We start from the raw sequence: 14886 nt of genomic DNA, 5'->3' as shown, positions 1-14886 counted from the left end.
GAGACAGATGTTACTTGAGATGCCTACATGGTCAAATTCCCCAAAGCACAGAAGTGCCGTCAATGCCCATGTGTTCTTCTAGAACAAAACGCGTGCACGTGAGATATGCTGTGCTGTTTCCCTTTCTGCCAAGCAATGCCTTTCCCCAGTAAGACACCGCAGAAAGGAAAGATAGGACCCATTACAGAAGTTCGTGTTCCATCAGGACGTAGACTTTTAGGGTAGCTTCCATTCATTGACGGGAGACACTGGGAGATGTCGGGATTTCCCAAGCCAACAGAGGGCTTGCCTCTGAGAGTCAGTTCAGTGTCTGACTTAGAAAAAAGACTCTCAGTACATGTGATTCTGGGATCTCACGGCCCTGTGAGCAAGTTTTGCCATGGAGATGGGGATTATTTTTTGATGGAACAGTAAATCACCAGCCAACATTGGCTCTGCTCCACAGATCATTTCAGGAGAGAACTGGGCAGGGGCACCCACTTACTTAGTCCCAGCTGGGCTAGTTCTTCAAGCCGAGCCTCTGTCATGGCTGTTGAAATGGCATAAGGCAACTTCAAGGTAAACGGCAGAACGTCCCTGATTTTTCGAAAAAGAGAATATTTGTAATTATGTGTCTTGTTTCTGTCTCTTGTTTGCATTTCATCCTAGAGATGTTTTAGCTTTGATTGCAATGTCCTAAGGAAACACTATATCATACCTAACCAGACCTTGTCTTTACTGGGGATGGAACTGCAAGATTACTATTCTTGCCTCTAGTGACACTGGGGACAGACTGAGAGAGAGGCTGACTGGTTTGGTATCTGTAATGAGGACAAAATTTCCTCCATGAAGTAGCTGACGTGTATCTGGTATTAATATCAGAATCCCTATGTCGGTGGATCTGACATATATATACATAAAACATTATGTACTAATTTGCCACATGTTCTGAATATTGGCCCCAACTCATTGAGCAGGACTGTGTAATCCTAAGCCGAGGTTTATCATCTCATGTCCTTACACACAGCATATTCTCCACCACTATCTGTCAGTTTTACTCTGACATCTTCCAGCTAGAGCCCACGCATTGGGGGTTGTATGCTGGATACAAAACTTCCTCCTGTTTTAAGGTAACGCTTCTCTATCTGTAATGTACACATGAATCCCTGGGAGTCTTGTTTTACTGCGCGCTCTGATTCAGGAGGTCTCGGTGAGGCTGGAGATCCAGCATTTCTGGCATGCTGACCGCCGATGCTGCTGCCGCCACCCCTGCACCACGCTCTGAGTAGGGAGGCAAAGAGAAAGGACTTCATGCAACAGCCCTGGCCCCAAGCAGCATGGCACCATGTGTGCACCAGCAAACACAAGCACCCAACATCATAGACCAACAGGCCCAACAGGAAGAAGCTGAACTGAGCTGGCACAAGGGTCCTCCCATGGCCAGCAAATAGTGCCACCACGAGTAAATGCATGGACCACGAACTCTTTCTTTCTCTGAAAGGACAAAAGCAAACCTAACAAACATCTGCTCATTTTCATATACAAGGGAGTAGCATTGGTGGCTCCCCACTCCCCAGGGCTCACACAATGCCATGGCTGATAATGACAGGGAGAAAGCCTGTTTTGAATAAATGAATGAATGAATATACAATAACAATGGTGACTTATCCAAAAAGAAATTATTTGTTTCAGTGGTAGTATTAGTCTTAAAAAAAAAGAACTTGGGGGCACCTGGGTGGCTCAGTTGGTTCAGCATTGGACTCTTGGCTCAGGTCATGATCTCAGGGTCTTGGGATCAATCCCTGTGACAGGCTCTGTACCCAGTGGGGAGTCTGCTTGTGGGCTCTCTCTCCCTCTCCCTCTGCCCCTCCCTCTGCTCATGCTCTCTCTCAAATAAACAAATAAATAAATCTTTTTTAAAAAAGGAATTTACTCATTCATTCAACAAATGTTTATGGTTGTCTATGATGTGTCAGACACTGTTGTAGGTGCTGATAACAGACAAAAGACCCTGCCTGCCTACACAGAATATCACTCCAGTGAACACCAAAAGACAATGAACAAATATGTAGTTTATAGAACAGGAGAAAGGGATGTGTGCCACAGATTTTAATATATGTGCAAAAGGGGAATAACAAAGAGTATTCAAGAGTGACAGTTGGCCAGAGAGGGCCCCAAGAGTAGGTAGCATTTGAGTGAAGATTTAAACAGATCAGGATGCAACCCATGAAAGAAAGAACTTCTTAGGCATAGGAAGCAGCAGGTGCAAAGGCCCTGTGGTGGGAGAGGGTCCGGTTTATAGGAAGAACAGCAGGGAGGCCATCATGGCTGAGGTGCAGTAAGTGAGGGACAAAATGTAGAGCTTCCACCAGTATTTTGTCTACACAAGAGGCCGTGAAAACCTCTACTGAAGAGAATAACTATCCCAAACAACTTGTTTACAGTAAGTTTAGGCAACATTCTAAACTGAATCAGATTAAATGTGGATGACTAGAGAATTCTGGAACCCCTGAAGCTGTTGACAATGAATAACAAATTAGTAAGGTCAATGAAAAGAGCAAAACGTGAACACAATGTCATTTACTGCATTGTCTCCAATATAGCACTCACATAAATATTAGGGGGTGGCAGTCAGGAGGCGGCTCTTTCCTGAGCTGTCAAGCCTGGGTCACCCCCTGTTTCCAGGGACCCTTTTGTCTCCCTCCAAATGGTGTGAGCACCTGCTTCTTCTTGTCCACTTGCATCCTTTCTGGATGAAGCAGGCAGAGCCTTGGGGGGGACGGCAGCGTCTGTAATAGTTGCTGCCCGACCGGGGAGAGGCAATGACTCAGATTATAATCTTAAAGGAAGATTAATGGGAAGCAGAACTTCGTAACACCAGAGTATCATATAAATATATGTTTCTACGGCTGCAAAAACTTAATTAAAATCTTCCTTCTTTAGACAATTTAGAAAGCCACATATGACAAAACCAACCTCTGTTTATTTTAAGCTTTTATCTTGCCCAGCGCAGTACCTGAAGCCTAAACATCACATGGCTGGTTTTTCTTAAGGGCACGTATGACAGGAAACCACACCTGTATTTCACTAATGGGTGTTTTTCAGCTTTGATCTACTGAAACATTAGATGTTGCCCATGAGTCCTTTTCCACAGCACCAGCTAAGGGCACAAGATAGCATCTACACACCTACACACACACACACACACACACACACACACACAGAGTCGCTTCCCTCTCTCTTTATCCTGTTAAGAAAAGGAGCCCTGATTCTAAAACCTACATAACAGACAAAATAAAGCCAGCTTAGGTATAAATGTTTCACTCAAGAGTTTTAGGACACACAGAATTTACTTTTGAACCTTTGCTCTGTATGTCATGTTTCTAAAGCGGAGGAGACTAATTCTTGAGTATTTACTATTGCACCAAGCACTGTAACTCACGTTGTACCCACCCAGGCCCCTAGGAAGAAGCTCTGATGTCCCGCATTCTGTGGGTCAGGAGCACAGGATAGCATAGACGCAGAGGTCTCTGTACCCACTCACAGAGCTGATGTGGAATTAAGTGGGGCCAGGAACCCAATTACACTGGACCCCAAGGTCCATGGAGGGGTGCTTTTACAGTGGCAAGATATGAGCTCTGGCATCATAGCAGGACTGGGTTTAAATCCAATTTCTGCCACATATTAATTGAACAATTGTGGTAAGTGTCCCACTCTCTGAGCCATGGTGTCTTCACGATCCTAATTTTGGGGTTGCCATGAGGATTAGAAATGATATAAATATGGTGCCTAGCACCTTTATAGAAAGCCCCTGAAAATACCATTAACCTTAATCAATGATAATTAAGAACTATTATTTCCTCTAGCTCTTTGCGACTCGAAGTGTAATTGCAGAACCACCAGCATTGGCCTCGTGACCCGGGAGACTATTGGAAACGCAGACTCGCCAACGCTGCTGTGGACCCCCTGAATGGGAATCTGCATTCTAACAAGATTCCAGGTGACTCTCGTGTGCATAAATCTTTGTGGGGCAGTGCTCTCCATGACACCAAGGTTGCTGAACTGAGAGTGAGCTCCCAGGCATTCGTGGACAAGGTGTACATCTCATTCTTCAGCTACCTTCCTGATGTGACCAGTCACATGCTGACTGATTCATGAATTCTCTAGCTTAGTGCACCTGTGCCTATGCATTCTGGGGGGGTTGGGGGACACCAGCACTGACAACCCAACCACTTTCTCTATGTGAATACATTTACGTATCAGTAACCAACTAGAGCATTTCAAAAATATTGTGGTCAGACTGGGTCAAATCAGGTACTGTTGCCTAAGAACACTGATTCAGGTAAATAGGTAACGTAAATAAAGCATTGGAGGAGAAACAAAAACATGAAGAACTTTTGCATTTGGAGGGATAAAAAATAGGAAAATGAATCTCAGGGCTCTCTGATCACAAAATGTCAATGTGGGGATTTTTCCATCAGCACCTTATATTGGGACCATGCTTTGTAGTGTAGGGAAGGCTTTCATGTGCTTTATCTCCTTCAACCATCAAACAGCCCTGGACATCAGGTTAACCAGCCTCTTACGAATACTGAGGGGGAGAGATGGTATCCTTCGTATGCTGCTGCCAAATACTATGTTATAGGTGTAACGATTTTTCACAACAGGACAGTCAACAAGCCAACTCTGCAGAGTAAGCCAACTTCGCCTCCAATCAACACGCTAGTGTCGAAATTCACTTTCGAGAGCTGGTTGGCCTCAAAACAGAGCAGGTGTGGATTCCTGGAACCAGTGGGGACTCCTGCACTGGCTTCTTCTTCTTTCTGGGCAGTAGATATTTACCCTTACACAGGCCAAGGGCTCTTGCCCACTGGGTCCAACTCTAGATGAAGCCCCTTAGCTTTCTCTCCTGGGTGATCAGCCCTGCAGGTCCCCACTGTAAGTTCCTCCCCACCCTCAGGCCATTGACGGTGTGGCTTTACCTGCGTGGTGACATCTAGGGGTCAACTGCTCAGTGCCTTCCCCTGGGAGGGTCTAGACCAACAGGTAAAACAAACATCTAACTCCGTTTTTGAGAATAGACTCGACCCTTAAATTAATATCAAGGAAAAGAACCCCAAACAATCTTCTCCACTTCAGACTGGGATGGCTGTGAGACATGATCTTTGGAAAGACCCCAGGAACGTACGTCTGTCTGTGCTCTATCGGCTGCAACAGGCATACAGAGAAGCCAAGGGGGCCTGCGTGGAGGTCATGTCAGTCTCTGCAGATGAAGACTATGGATTCTGAGTCATCCAAAGAACACTCCACTTGAAAAACTATGATGGCTAGAAAGGAAAGAAACAGGGAGCACCTTCAACGACTCACAGATTCCCCACACTAACACGGGGATTTGTCGCCGAACTACTTGTGGTCTAACACAGTTGCATGAGGGCATGAGCACTGAGTGGGCCTGGAGAACAGTGATGCAAGATTATGAGCTGGTTTATGGGCCCGTATTTCCAGCATCCCTTGGAGAGTTTGCAGAAACATTATCAGGGACCTTTAAATGTTAGGGGTCTTCACCGTGGGTCCCTTTCTGTGTGTGCCTGTGTGCACATATGTGTACATGTGTGTCTGTTTTCCTGCCCAACAGGTCTAGGGGAAAGAAGTCAAGGGCATAGCTTGAAGATGGGGCATATTAATTTGGATGGGCATAGCATAGTATTTTGATACTACCTGGCAGAGGGGACTTGGTGACTGTTTTAATTCATAATCAATCCCTCCAGGGACATCTCCCAGACCCCTCTGCCCAGCTTTCATCCAGAAACCCCGAGGTCATTTACACGGCATGCACTAAGCAGGTGCCTGAGATCGTAAGAGGTGTAGAGTCTTACCTGCTGATGCAGTAGAAAGCAATGAGCCGGAACAAATCCGCAAAACTGATTCCTGAGCCTTCCAGGGAAAAGGCTGCAAAAGGGAAGATTTCGGAAACCAGCTGAGTATCCCGGGGAATTGTTTTGGGAAAGGAAAGGCCCTCTGCTGTTGTCTGCTGCATGTGTAGGACCCTCTCAAACCAGCTACTGTGCAGCTTATCAGAACCAGCTGTGGTGAGGATGTGTGTCACCCAGAAACAGACCAGTAGAATCCATGGCCTAGAAGTCCGGGCCCTGACTCATGCTCTAGTGCTTGGTAAACAGACCAGCACAGGCACAAATTGCACAACTATCTTTTTTTTTTTTTTTTTTTTTTTTTTTTTTTTAGTTTAAACACATGAGGTACTTGGGTGGCTCAGTCCATTGAGCGTCTGCCTTTAGCTCAGATCATGATTCCAGGGTTCTGAGGTTGAGTCCCACATTGGGCTCCCTGCTCAGCAGGGAGTCTGTTTCTCTCTCTCCCTCTGCCTGCTGCTCCCCCTGCTTGTGTTCTCTCTCTGTGTCAAATAAATAAATAAAATCTTAAAAAAAAAAATTCAAACACGAAGTTGAGGAGGGGCCAAGGGGCTGGTCAGGCCAGCCTGCAAGGCCATGAGCATACAACAGTGCTGGGGAAACACCGAAGCCCCCGCTGCCCTTGACCCTCTTTGGGTAGATGGGTAAACCTACTGGGTCACATTCCTCTTTTCCAAAATAGGCCACCTCTGGTTAAGACACAAGGCCAAGGGAGTACAAAGCTTGGAGGAAAACACAAGGTTCTAGTAAATTAGCTCTGGGGTAAATTCAGCAGGGAAGATTCTAAAACCCATTTACTTTGAGTGCCCCTACCCACCACCACAAAGTGCACAAGCTTCCCAGCGACCATGAGCTGGCCAGACAGTGAGCCATCCTGCACATGTTCCCAACGGCTGGACAGTGAGGGTTTGACTTTAGATACTTACATATTTGCCAACCACTCCTCACGCCGTGTCTGCCAAAATGCCACTCAGGCAGTCATCCTTCCAAAAACATTCCAAATAGCCTCAGCCTTGTGAAGATTTCCTCGGTTTCTCAATCAGTTTTTCTCCCTCTTATAACACTCTGAATCCTCACTTACATTGTTTGTTATCTGCATATGTTGTTTTAGTTTGCTTATCAGTATCTCTGTAGCACCCCAAACACACCTATGCCTCTACATATACACCATGACAGACAGAAACAGAAACATGCACGTGCACCACAATTAACTAAATAAGTAGGGGGAAGCCGATGTGGGGGTAGGCTAACCTCTCCGAGCCTTGGTTTTCTCATCTGTACAATGGACAAGAATAGCAGTTTCCCTCTCTCTCAGAAAGGTAGAAGTGGAAACTGAAATTTTAAAACATGGAGTAATTGTATGTAAGTGATGAATCACTAAATTCTATTCCAGAAACCAATATTACACTGTGTGTTAACCAAGTCAAATTTAATTAAAAAAAAAAAAAAAAGTAAATAAACACCAAGATCTGGGCATTAGGTATGCTGGTTGCTACTTTCTCTTAGGTGTCATTCTCTCAGCTGATAGACCAAAGAAATACATGAGTATACTAACCTATGTAAATACATTTGACTACCGATATTCCCTGCATGTAGCCGTCTGTATGGATATCAAGAGAAAAATGAGTTCTTACTGATGTCTCCAACACTAATCCTTACCACATGGATCATTCTAGTCTATAACCTCCCCCTCTAAGAGTGAAAAACATGGCTCCCACCATCCACCATCATTTACTTCACTGTTCAAGTCCAGTATCCATGTATAGTGGTGTCCGAATTGTTAATCTGTTTCCCTGTGGGAGGCCACTTTTATAACTACAGTATCATACTCATGTGGCATTCCTTTTGCCATAATACCATTTAGTCGGGTAAAATCTGTTTATTACCTAAAAAAATAAAATAATAATACAATTACATTAACTTAGAGGGGTAATTCATGTGAAAGCAGTCCATACAAATACGAGCTGGTCTTTACTATTAAACCATATTGTCCAGATGTTATGACAAGGTATCTGTGTTTCTAGCAAGTCCTTCCTTTCCCAATCCACCTCCATTCACACAGAAGCTAGGCCCTGGCCAGGAAGGGCCAGCATGGTGGGACCAAGACCTGTGATAACTAGTAACAAGGGAATGCTTTGCTCAGACCAACTTTTTCAACCACGGTAAGTCCTCTGGATGGGAAGAGGGAACTGATACAAATCTTGACACAATACGGAGGGAAAATCTTCAGCCAGGAGGAAGCTAAGATGAACACCAAGAAAGCTTTAAAGTGCTAACACTAACTGTACTTACTGTAGGGGGCCGAGGAGGGGGTTTTTAGGCTAACTTACCAGGCTTCACTCTGGATATGAGAAGGGATGTAAAGACCAGTTAGATCTATCACTTCTTGGGTAGCCAAATTCTGAAAGCTACTGTAGCATTGACTTTCCTCACTTAAATTTTTATCCATTGTCTTTAGAATGGAGGGTTTGCAATCTATCTTGTGATTACCTCCTCATGCAAATTCACAGGTATGAACCACACACCAGGGTCACTGACCGCTCGTGGAGGTTTTCCTGGGCATCAGTAACCTTGTAAAGCCTGGAGGAAACACATCACAAGGCCCAGGTTGACAGCTGAACCTGAGGTTGACCTCAAAGAGGCTGGCAGGTTTCACTTCTGCTGGAAATGTCTCCTCTAGATTCTGTGAAGGCCATTTGGTTCAGAGAGACCATGAACTCCAGGCTGAGTATAATCCCTTCCCTGCTCTTCAACTGACCTCAGTACCTTCACTTCCCTCAAAAGTGGGGACTGAGGCTTGCTTAGGTGGAAACTGGGGAGCAAGCGAACATCGTGGCCTCAGTCTTGCTATAGAGAGAGTCACTGGGCTTCCAAACTCACCACTCCTGGCCTTCCCGTCTCAGCTTGTTAACCCATGCTTTCTTTCTTTCTTTGTTTTTATTATGTCACATTAGTCACCATACAGTACACCATTAGTTTTTGATGGAGTGTTCCATGATTCATTGTTTGTGTGTAACACCCAGTGCTCCATGCGATACGTGCCCTCCTTAATACTCATCACTGAGTCAACCCATCCCCTCACCCCTCTCCTCTCTAAAACCTTCAGTTTGTTTCTCGGAGTCCATGGTCTCTCATGGTTCATCTCCCGCTCAGATGAAACCTTCCCCTTTGGGGCACAGAGTCACAGCAGATCCTTTCCCGGAAGCTGCCAATACATCAGCAGTATGTGTTCCCTTTTGTATTTAAAACATGGCCCTCCACATTTTCAGGGATTGCTGAATAGCAGAAAGAAAACCAAAGCCACCTTTCTCCCTTCAAAACTTCTGACGGCTAATTTCTTTTCAGAGGGCTGGATTCTGCCTCTGATGAGGGGCATTTCATAGACAACTGAACAGTGATTGTCTGGAGGGAACACGTCCGCTCAAGGGTAATTCACAAAGATGTACAGACACATGCCTTCGCATGCCATCCCATAAAAAGGCCCAATCGCTACAGCTTGTCCTGTGGGTTAGTCATCAGTAAACCTAGGAACCAAATCCATGCTCTACTTAACTGGGGAGGGGAAAGAAAGCCAACCTGCCATGTGCCAAGCAGTGGGCTGCACACAGGCTGTTTACTTAAACCATTAACAGCTCCCTGATGCTGCCATCACCCCATTATCCTGACAAGAAAACCAAGGCTCCTTGGGTCGGTTACCTGCCCAGTCAATGAGTGAAGAAGGAACTGTGCCAGGACTCAGTCTCATGTCTGTCTGTCTGTCTGTCTTGAAGGGCAAGCTCTGTCCACTTCCACTTGCTTGGGTGATCAGAGGCCCTCCCATCAACCAGGACTTCGCCATCCAGCGACCACTTACTGTACGTGCTTTCCTTTATCGTAAATTCCTTGAGAGGGGCTCCAAATTCACAGGGTAGGCGAAGGGAGAGAACCTTCTTCTGCATTTTGGTGGATTTACGAACCAGGAATATCTAGTGGAGGGAAAAAAAATTCAAGCTGAGGAACTATCTAGAAGGTGAGAAGCTGAGCATGTGATTTCCTGCACACGCAATGTCCATGACTAGAATGTCCTTCATAACTAAACCTTAAGGCTCAACTGGGGACACTACTGCCAGCGAAAGGGACTCTCAACCAGCATGCCCCAGCTGCCTTCCTTTGATAACTGGCTTCTCAAGAATCCTACTTTCCCTTTGACAGAATCTTCTCCAGGAGACCAATGCTCCCTCCGTCTGCAGAAGCAATTTCAGTTTGGTGATTGTTTTATAGCTCTTGTTATATGTTCTCTAGACCACGTCTTCCATGGGCACCATGGTTGATGAACCCAGATTCTAAACAGGAGTAACATGGCTAAACACTAGGAGGTAAATTGGGAGTTCACTGGCTAATTTGGCTCACGAGTATATTTATGAGAGAAAATTAAATTCGTGGGGCATCTGAGTGGTTCAGTTGAGCATATGACTCTTAATTTCAGCCCTGATCATGATCCCGGGGTTGTGGGATGGAGCCCCACATCGGGCTCCATGCTTAGTGGAGTCTGCTTCTCCCACCCCTCTCTCAAATAAATAGATGAATCTTAAAAAAAAAAAAAAAAAAAAAAGGAGAGAGAAAGAAAATTAAACTTATTTCTAAGAGTGAAAAAGCAGGTTTTTAAAATTAAAATCAGAGTTTCTAGCTTGCCTTGGAAAACAGCATGATATGGCAAGATCAGGTATGGTGAAACAATTGCTGGAGCTAAAAATGGCTGCCCCATTAGGGAGGTAGGGAGGTAATGCTTTGAGGTTCCCCGAAGCCAACACCAGAGCTGCAGGTCCATTTTGTCACCCCAATTTGTGACAATCTCTCTCCCAGTTCTAATACTATCTTCAGGCATGTGCTTTAAACCAACCCAACTCCCGCTGTCCAACTTGAGCCGCCATTCTGGCCTCCGACACTGCAGAGGCAACTATGCCCTATAATGCTAGGCACTGCACAACTCCAGGGGGAACCAATTCCCTAGGCTATAAATCAAACGGTGTCTCCTAGAGTGTGCAGTGGAACAGCCTGGCTGAATTCTGGTTCCCTTCTCGATGGAGCACATGGCCCTTCTCCAAGGATCCTATCCTGTCTTGTTTCTCTAACCACTACTCTCTCCGCTGTATTCGGACACTATGCTCTCTGCTCCCTTATTCTTATCATTTCACCTCATCTTCACTCCCCTCTGTATGTCCAGTCAGTATCTCCCAAGAAAATTCTTCTGGGTGGAGGTGGGAGGGCGGCTCTGGGGATTGGGTGTCTGCTGAGAGGGAATTAGGAAGACCTTTGGGTTCTCTCTTCTCTCCCAGCAGTCACAGCGAGGCAGCCATGGGAGAGAATACATCTACTAGCCAGTTCTGGGAGTCATTGCTTTTGGGACACCCTAAAACTGGAAAACTCCAGTTTCTATCCCTATGGGTAGAAAAGCCCAAAGCCCTGCTGGGAGCCAGCGGTTGGTTGGTGGAGTAGACATTTCATTCCTTTGTGCAGGTGGGTGTCTCCCTGAAACCTGGGGGTCAGGGAGAATAAAGTCTCATTTCCTAAATGTCTGCAGCTTTAGAACAGAGAGGCCTGTAGACCAAATCTATCCTGCGGCCTGTTTTTATAAATAAAGCTTTATTGAAATAAAGCCACACTCCTTCACTTACATGCTGTCTGTGGTTGCAGCTGCACTATGAGGCAGAGCTGAGAGGTTCTGACAGATTCTTTGGCCCACAAAGCCAAAAATATTTACACTTTGGCCTTTTACAGAGAGTCTGCCGATTCCTGTCCTAGGATGGAGAGGATTAAGGACCCATGAGACCATGGCAGGACTTTGAAATCTTCCTTCCTCTCACACCTGCTTTTCCTTCTCTTCAGCATTCTTGCTTCTGGTGCACTCTGGCCTATTCTGACCCATGCTGCTCCCTTCCTCCGCCTGCCCTCCGCCTGCCTTCAGCTTGCCCTACCTCGCCAGGCAGGTCCTGTCCAGGGATCAAGTAGGTAGACAGACAGAACATTCTGCCTGACTTGTTCCCCACAGGTCTCAGCAGGAATGGACGCGCCCCATGCTGGGAGGGAAGCCAGGAAGAGAAGGGAACTGTTGCTTAGCAACAGGGTGACCTCCCTCTTCAGAACATTTGTGCAGAAATGCAGGAGCAGACAACTTGACCTCCAAAAAGAGGGAGCCCCACAGACATGGGTCCTGATCATACAGACCCAGACTAGAGCCAATGACCTGGCATGTTGGCAAGGAATTTTCCACAAAGATGATTAAATAGTGCACCTAATCACCCTGAGCATGTTCCAACATTAGTCTCAGTCCCGTCTGTTTCTGTCTGATGAGAAACAAAGACTCACTTATAAGTCAAAAAATGATAACAGCGAGGCTCTGGCTGATAGGAAACTCAAGAAAGTTCATTTTTATGCCCAAATGCCACAACGTTCTCAGCCGGCTATGATGGAGGGTCCCTCCCCCCTTTTTTCCCTTGCTTCTCCATTTTTTCTTAGTTTCTATCTCTTGTCATGAGTTGTTCCGAGTCTTACTTTGTCTGTGATTTATTGTATTTATCCTTTCTTTGGAAGTAGATATGGAGCATAAGCATTGTCCAATACAACTTCCTGTGTTGGAAACATTTTATACTCCACACCATCATCCTATGTGGTAGCCTCCAGCTGTCTATGGCTAGTGAGCCCTTCAAATGTGGCTAGTGCAACTGAGGAGCTGCTTTTCTAATTTAATTTAATTAATGCAAATTTAAATAGCCACACAGGGCAAGTGTCTACCATACTGAACAGCATAGGACACCAACCACAGAATGACATTTTTTGAGGAACCTCTATAGAGTCGTGGAGTGGTCTTGATTAAGAGACTGGTGTTGGGTAGACAGTAGCTGAAGAAACATAACTGGGCCATGAGCCCTGTGGGAAGTCACTGAGGAAACCCAAGAGAAACAGGATTACATCAGCAACCAGAGCAGACAAGTCTATGGACACAGAACTTTGGAACTTTTGAAGTCTGAAGTTGGACAGCTAGGCCCTGGCAGGGATTCCAGGCTCAGAATGAAAACAATAGGGGCAGCTGAGGACCCCGAAACCAGGTTCATCCTCAGTGTTGAGGTCCAAGAAGTTACCCCAGGGCCTCCAGCCAGGGGCCCTCCTCATTACCCAGATGCTCTGTCACCCTACCCAGTCCTGGATCTCCCTCTGTAACTGAGTCGATGAACACAGAAAGACAAATTGTGAAGGGTTCTTTTCCTCAGGCCTGCCTCCATATATCCCACAATCCCCTTGCACTGCGACCCAGGTGCACACTGGAAGGCTTGCTCCCTACAGCCTAGGAAGAACTTTCTGGAACTCCAGGTCTTTCTCTTGAAGAAAGCAGCAGCCCTGCCTGTCTCAACCTGCTTCTCTGAGATTCTGAGTCTTACCCCTGGAGGCTGGGACTGGAGGATTTGTGCTGCTTCCTCCTCACTCAGACTCAGCTGCAGCCATATTGGGTGGGTGTGGAGAAGGCGGTCCAAAATGCTGAGCCTGTTGGAGAGGCTATCATAGCCAGAGTCCCGCGGACAGGTCTTCACATCCTTTTCTTCGGAATAGCCATCATCCTTGTGTCTTACCATGCTAGGAGAAAGAGAATTGGCAGGGGTCAAATGGCCGCAGCCCCATTTCTCTGACAAGCAGACGGTCCTACAGTCTCTAGGCTAGACCTGTCCTAGCACATACTCCCTCATTCCCACTCGCTTCCCCTCTAGCCTGAAAGTTTTCTGGGGGGAAGGCGTCCTATCAGCTCTCTCTCCATATCTATACCATTAAACAGAATATTTGACAGACCCAACAGACCTTCTATTTCTAACCCAGTTTTCAAAAGGTTCTAAACATCCCGAATGCTGTCGAGTCTGTCTTCTGGCATAAGCCATTTCACAATTTGAGCACAGAGCCCTAAATGCTATGTTCCATAGGGTAGCATGAGGTTCTAGGGCTCCAAAGCATATATCATAGGCACCACCGTGGCATGCTCAAAAAGTGAAAACAAAACATTCACACTCGTTCATGCACACTCATACCCACATGAACTGGATTTCATTTCTTTTCACACATCGAGGCACTTTTGTTACTACCATTATTTGTAATAAAACCTCACAGTTGAATAATGCTGTGCTATTTATAAAATCATACTAACATGAGTTCATTATTGCCATAAAGTGGAAATAGCCCAAACTTCCATCACCTAATGAATGGACAAATAAAATGTGGTCTAACCATACAATGGAATTTTATTCAGTCATAATATTGATTCAATCTGTTTATGAATGGAGTACTGATCCACACTCCAAAATGGCATGAACTGTGACGACTTCATGCTAAGTGGAAGCAGCTAGACACAAATATTGTGTGATTCCACTTATACAAAATATCTAGACTAGACACCAAGAGAGAAACAGAAAGATTAGTGGTTGCTGGGACTGGGGGCAGGGGCCGGATGGGTACTGGTTGCTAATCAGGATGGAATTCCTTTTTGAGGTAAAGAGAATGTTCTGAATGGAGACATGCTGATGGCTGTACAACTCTGTGAATGTGCTGAAAAGCAATGAATTATACAGTTTAAGTAAGGTATGCTGTGTGAATGACATCTCAATTAAAAAACGTCTTATTGATTTCCATAGTTGCCTTTGGTGCCAAAACTAACCTTGTGACTGCGTATGCAATTCCCTTTTTATGAATGAGAAAACTGGGGCCCAGGATGGTATCGGGCTGCCCAGAATTATAAACACTCATGAAATGGCAGAGCTAGAAATTCAAGAGGTCTGGTGTTCCTCCAACTCTGCAGGTAACAAGTAAGATCATGAACACAGGCGAGCTTGTATCTATGTGCTGTCTGTTGTGTGCCAGACCCTTTGCAAACATTCTCTCATTTCCTTGAAAACAGTCCCCAAAGGCAGGTATCAGGAATCCAGTGTTTAAAAAAAAAAAAAAGCAGGGTGGGTACGGT

At 45.6% G+C, this 14886-nt stretch overlaps 1 protein-coding gene across 10 annotated transcripts in view; it reads right to left on the bottom strand.

Annotated features, from left to right (window-relative positions):
• The window catches only part of RIN2 (Ras and Rab interactor 2), a 229791-nt gene that overhangs the window by 29631 nt on the left and 185274 nt on the right, over nucleotides 1-14886 (bottom strand). For all 10 annotated transcript variants that reach the window (XM_059134158.1, XM_059134164.1, XM_059134162.1 and 7 more), the window contains 4 exons: nucleotides 13325-13517; nucleotides 9763-9874; nucleotides 5856-5928; nucleotides 485-576 (listed from right to left, as the gene is read on the bottom strand). In XM_059134158.1, coding sequence (XP_058990141.1) covers nucleotides 485-576; nucleotides 5856-5928; nucleotides 9763-9874; nucleotides 13325-13517 — 470 coding nt within the window. The remainder of the gene's footprint in view (nucleotides 1-484; nucleotides 577-5855; nucleotides 5929-9762; nucleotides 9875-13324; nucleotides 13518-14886) is intronic.

Source organism: Mustela lutreola, chromosome 9 (genome assembly GCF_030435805.1).
Source record: "Mustela lutreola isolate mMusLut2 chromosome 9, mMusLut2.pri, whole genome shotgun sequence".
Lineage (NCBI taxonomy): Eukaryota > Metazoa > Chordata > Mammalia > Carnivora > Mustelidae > Mustela > Mustela lutreola.
This window is presented reverse-complemented; position numbering and strand designations above follow the sequence as displayed.